This window comes from Myotis davidii, unplaced genomic scaffold (assembly GCF_000327345.1).
Source record: "Myotis davidii unplaced genomic scaffold, ASM32734v1 scaffold299, whole genome shotgun sequence".
Lineage (NCBI taxonomy): Eukaryota > Metazoa > Chordata > Mammalia > Chiroptera > Vespertilionidae > Myotis > Myotis davidii.
In genome coordinates this window covers 7,187,761-7,192,939 of record NW_006293088.1, presented here as the reverse complement: position 1 = coordinate 7,192,939, position 5,179 = coordinate 7,187,761, and the positions used below count along the sequence as shown (strand labels likewise).

General features: G+C 53.0%; 1 protein-coding gene across 1 annotated transcript in view; it reads left to right on the top strand.

The window, feature by feature from the left end:
* Nucleotides 1–1,266: 1,266 nt before the first annotated feature.
* H6PD (hexose-6-phosphate dehydrogenase (glucose 1-dehydrogenase)) overlaps nt 1,267–5,179 on the top strand; it is a 23,017-nt gene continuing 19,104 nt past the window's right edge. Inside the window, exon 1 of the mRNA XM_006766809.2 lies at nt 1,267–1,502. Coding sequence (XP_006766872.1) covers nt 1,477–1,502 — 26 coding nt within the window. The 5' untranslated portion in view covers nt 1,267–1,476. The remainder of the gene's footprint in view (nt 1,503–5,179) is intronic.

Genomic DNA, 5,179 nt, shown 5'->3' with positions numbered 1-5,179 from the left:
GGAGGGGCAGGGAAGCTGGAGAAGAGATCAAAGAGCTAATAGCTGGGAGGCCAGAATGTGTAGGCCCTGCAGGCCCTTGAACAGAAGAACAACATGATCTGAGCCGCCTGTAAAAGATCACTTCTGACTGCCGTGTTCAGGGGAAGAGAGAAACGGGAGGCCAATTAGCGGGTTTCTGCAGCAGCCCAGACAGGTGATGGGGCAGCCAGGACCAGAGTGGAGGTGGACGGTGAAGAGAGGTGGGTGTTTTTACAAAACTGTCGGATTTGCTGACGCATTGATGACCCGAAGTTTTCCGGCCTGCGCCCGGGGAAGGATAGAGTTGTCTTTTACTGAGAAGAATGGGGAAATCTGCATTTGGAGCAGGTTGGGAGTAAGTCAGCTTGATTTTAAGCGTGGAAAGTCTTGTAGACAACCAGCCAATGGTGTCAGAGTAGCAGTTGGTGTCTGAGCGTGCCGTTTAGGGGAGAAAGTCCAGACTGGAAATGCAGACTTGGCAGAGCAGGCCAGGCATGCTGGTAAATGTGTAACAACCTCCTCCGCAGGGGTGCAGGCTGGTGGGGCGCCTGGTGTGTAGTGTTGGCCAATATCTGCTGTGTAAACACTCCTAGCTGGCCAGCTTCAAGCACTTGTTACAGAATATCTTCCCTTACAGATACAACAGAGGTAACTAATGTCAAGAGCATAGATAATAGTAAAATGTAGTCTTAACTGTGTTTTTAATATGCTTGGTTTAGTTGTAAGTTTGCATCATCCAGTTATTAACAAGGGCTGTGTTGAACAACTGGCTTGAAAAATTCCTGGAGGTTTAGCACTTGAATCTTGTGGGGAGGCTTAAGGGGGCTCCAGCACAGCATTTGGGTCAGGGGGACCCAAGATTGGTACCTAAAGAGGTGATGGGAACAGACTCTCTGAGATTAGGAAAAATGGCCCGGAGTTTAACGTGCTTGTGCGAGGGTTGGGGGAGGTGGCACAGACGGCCCCCCAAGTAGGAAGAGTGCAGGAAAAACTCGAGTTGGCACTTACAGAAGGAACTGGGCACGGCCCCTTGTACTCTAGTTGAAAAGGATCTTTAATTTCACTTGTTTTCCTTCTACACATCCTTTTAAAAATTCCAAAGTCGTGGTTTGAGAAAACCTTCCTCCTTCCTGCCCGGCACACGGAAAGTGGACGCCCAAGGTGTGGGTACCAGCAAAGGTGTGGATGCCATGCCGTGCTGGGAAGGGGCAGGGCAGCAGCCGCCTCTGACCTTTACCCCCTGCTCCTCTCCTGCGCTCGGCTGCTGGGCCCAGAGGACCAGAGCTGCTTCCTCTTGGGCTTTACTGAAACCGCCGAGCACAGCACGTGCCGGTCTGTGCGGGCCTGGGCAGGCCCGGCTGTGCGGTGCCCCTAGCTGCCTCTTGTGCTTGGGAGAAGCAAAGACTGGAACCCTGATTCTGATCCAAACCCTCTGGCCGGCCAGTGTCCACCTTTGCGATGTTAGCAGAGCTGTGCTGTAAAAGGTGAGTCCCCAGGATGCCTGCAGACCCCTCAGTCTGGAGTTGGGGTGCCTGGACCCTGGGCATGTGCCCGGTCAGCCCCAAAGCCCCGATGAGCCACCAGAAGACCGCCTGCTGCCCCTCCCCCAGGAGGCCTCGGGCCTGCCCTGTGCTGTGCAGCGTGTTTCTGGCGAGTGTCTTGAATAATAATTGTTGTAAATGAACTTGCATCTTCTGCGCAAATAACTTACAGCTTCAAAGACTTTTGTCTTAACTTCTGAATGACACTCATTGCTTCATATTTTATTATTATTATCTTTTTATTGCTTCATATTTTAGTCCTGCATTTCCACCTGCTGCTTCGGCCTCAGGCTGTGTCTCTCTGCTAATAGATGGTTACCGCCTTTCCTTGGAGAGCTAGGACTTGGGGGCAGGAGAGTGTGGTGGGTCCTGTAGCTCAGACCTCATTTCCTGGATGGGACGCTGGGGCCCAGCCCAGGTAGGAATCTCGTTCAAGGTGGTGTGGTCGTTTAGCAGCGGGACCCGGGCAAGAATCACCACATGTTCCAGCTCAGTCCCCTGCTCCGTCCAGCCTGCCCTGCGGCTTCTCGAACTTTTCACTAAGGGCTTTCTTGTTTGTTGATGATAAAGAGAAGAGACTCGTAGCAGGGTCAGCGGTCAGAATGCCCCTCCATCTTTCGCGTGAGCTTCAGGGATGTAACTTTAGGAGATTTCTTCCACAGCCCGTTCCTCTCAGAGCAGGGAGGAGGCAGGAGGGCGAGCTTCATCGAAACCTCCCGAAGGAGAGCCTTAAGCGGAGGGGGCTCAGGCCACAGGCACGTGCTGGGGCCACCGAGAGCCCCTGTTTTTCAGTGAGGAGATGTGGACCCTAACTGATGAGGTGACTCACTGTCTGCCAAGCCAGGGTGTGCGGCCGAGCCAGGTCCTCTGATTGAAATGCCTCGCTCCGTCTACACAGGAGCATGGCTCAGGCTGTATAGCCCAGTGGTCGGCAAACTCATTAGTCAACAGCCAAACATCAACAGTACAACGATTGAAATTTCTTTTGAGAGCCAAATTTTTTAAACTTAAACTATATAGGTGTAGGCACATTGTTATTAACTTAATCAGCGTCCTCCTAAGCTGGCCTTTGCTAAAAACATCCTCAATCTGATTGAGGTACGTTCGCTGAGGTCGACCCCTTCCAACTCTCCCATCCACCCTCGTCTTGTATACTTGTTTCAGATAGAAGGGGTTGACCTCAGCGAACGTACCTCAAAACAATGTACCTCCCCCGCGCTGTGTATCCCGCGGCCCGCCTGCGCCTCGTCTCCCGTTGGCTGACCAACCGACATCCCCCGCTTCTTCTAATGCCCCTTCTTCAAAATAGACTCGCCCAGGCCGAAAACCAACTTCTGCGCATGGGCCACGGAGTTGCAATCGCACTGTATGTGCGCGCCCGCACATGGTATTTTGTGGAGCGGCCACACTCAAGAGGCCAAAGAGCCGCATGTGGCTCGCGAGCCCCAGTTTGCCGACCACTGGTCTAGCACAACAGCTGCCTCACCTACAGTTTTCTCCGCTGTAAACGAGCCTCTGTACAGAGCCTCCTCCCCAGGCGTCTGGGGGAAGGTCGAGATGGTGCACTTAACCCTCTGCACACCGTGCCTACTCAGACACTTGCGGTGTTAGCATTAGGCTCTCGGTGGCCAGCAGCCAGCTTCTGCCGGGGGATGGCAAATCCAAGCCTGCTATGCATGCTGCAGCGGGTCATCCCGTCGCCATGGTGAAGGGAGCAGGAGGCAGGTGTGTGTGTGTTGATCTGAGGTGCCTCTGATGCGAGCCATCGCACTAGAGCAGCGGTTCTCAACCTGTGAGACGTGACCCTTTGGGTCGCCTAAGACCATCCTGCATATCAGATATTTATTTTTTTTTTAATTTTATTTTTTATTACAAAGGGTATTACATATCATATCAGATATTTATATTACGATTCATAACAGTAGCAACATTGCAGTTATGAAGTAGCAACGAAAATAATTTTATGGTTGGGTCACAACATGAGGAACTGTATTGAAAGGGCCAGAAGGTTGAGAACCGCTGCTCTAGGGTCTAGACTAGTGATGGCGAACTTATGACACGTGTGGTATAAAATACATATCAAAAATATAAGTCTTTGTTTTACTATGGTTGCAAATATCAAAACATTTCTATATGTGACACGGCACCAGAGTTAAGTTAGGGTTTTTCAAAATGCTGACACGCCGAGCTCAAAAGGTTCGCCATCACTGCTCTAGACTCAGTGCTTCGTATTCCAGCCGCGCTGTTCTAAGTGTGCTCCTTGGACCAGCATCTCAGGCCCCTCCCTGGATCCTCTGCATCAGAACCTGCATTTTAAAAAGATCCTCAAGAGACTCAAATGCACATTAAAGTTTGAGAAACACTGTTAAGGTTAAGCAAACATGGCAAGAAACCAATCCAAACACACACACACCACCCACACTGGCTCGGGGAGGAGCGGTTCCCGGGTGTTTAGCAACCACAGAGTAAGCGACTTGCTGTACTCACTGGTAGTTCTGATTTGTGCTTGTTTCAAGGAGTTCTGGGGACATACACAAGAGGTAAGGGGGCAAACCTGAGAGCTGGGCTGGTCGGGGAGGCTGCAGCAAGAGCTCTGAGTCAGAACCGCGTTACAGAGGGGCCTGGAGGTGGGCAGGCCCGGGCCACCCATCGCCGCTTCCTGCAGTCCTCTGGGGCCGGCCCGGCCCGTGGGCCCCCTCATCTGCCCCCTCAGCCCTGGAGGTCCTGGAGCTCCTTCCCCGGCTTGTACCGGCACGTCCAGAACCCTGGCCGCCACTCGGATCAGGAGCCCCGAGTCGAAGCCTGCCAGCTGGCGGCTCCAGGCTTCACCTTTCTCCTGCTCTGACCTTGCAGCTCTTCCTCCCTCCCCACAGGGGGATTGCCACTGGCGAAGGAAGTGCTTGCGGGGCCAGGGCCAGCAATTGGAGAGCAGGAGAAGGAAGTAGAAGGGGCCCGTGGCTCCTCTGCGTTGGGGTGAGTGCAGGTAGAGGAGAGTGGAGCCCTTGATCCTCAGCTAAAGCTGCCACAGGGAAACGCCGGGGTCCTGGGCATGCTGGTGCCGACACTGGTTGGACCCTCCTCTTGGTTTGGCTGCTAACGGGTGCCGGGTGCCGTTGGGATGGGTCCCGAGAGAGATGAGGACGAGGCAGGGAAAGTGGAGGAGGGGTCAGATGCCCGAGTCAGGAGGCAGATCCGGGGCCTCGATCCAGGGACGAGGCAGGCCTGCGGAGGTCGGCCAGCCGGGCTGCGGGGCTTCTGTCACTTCCTGTGATTGCTTTAAACCTGTTTCGCTCTCTGTAGAACATTACAGACTCCTGGTGTAGATTTCGGTCATCCTTTATCTGCCTGCCATATAATAGGTGCTAATTAGTCATTCTAGTTCCTACTTAAAAAATAAAATGAATAAGTAAAATAAAAAATGTATAGTAGTATATGGCATTGATTTCAGAGAGGAAGGGCGAAGCGGGGAGAGAAACGTCAATGATGAGAGAATCACTCATCAGCTACCTCCCACAGGGCACCCACCAGGGGTCAAGCCCACAACCTGGGCATGTGCCCAGACTGGGAATCGAACTGTGACCTCCTGGTTCATAGGTCGACGCTCACGCACTGAGCCACAC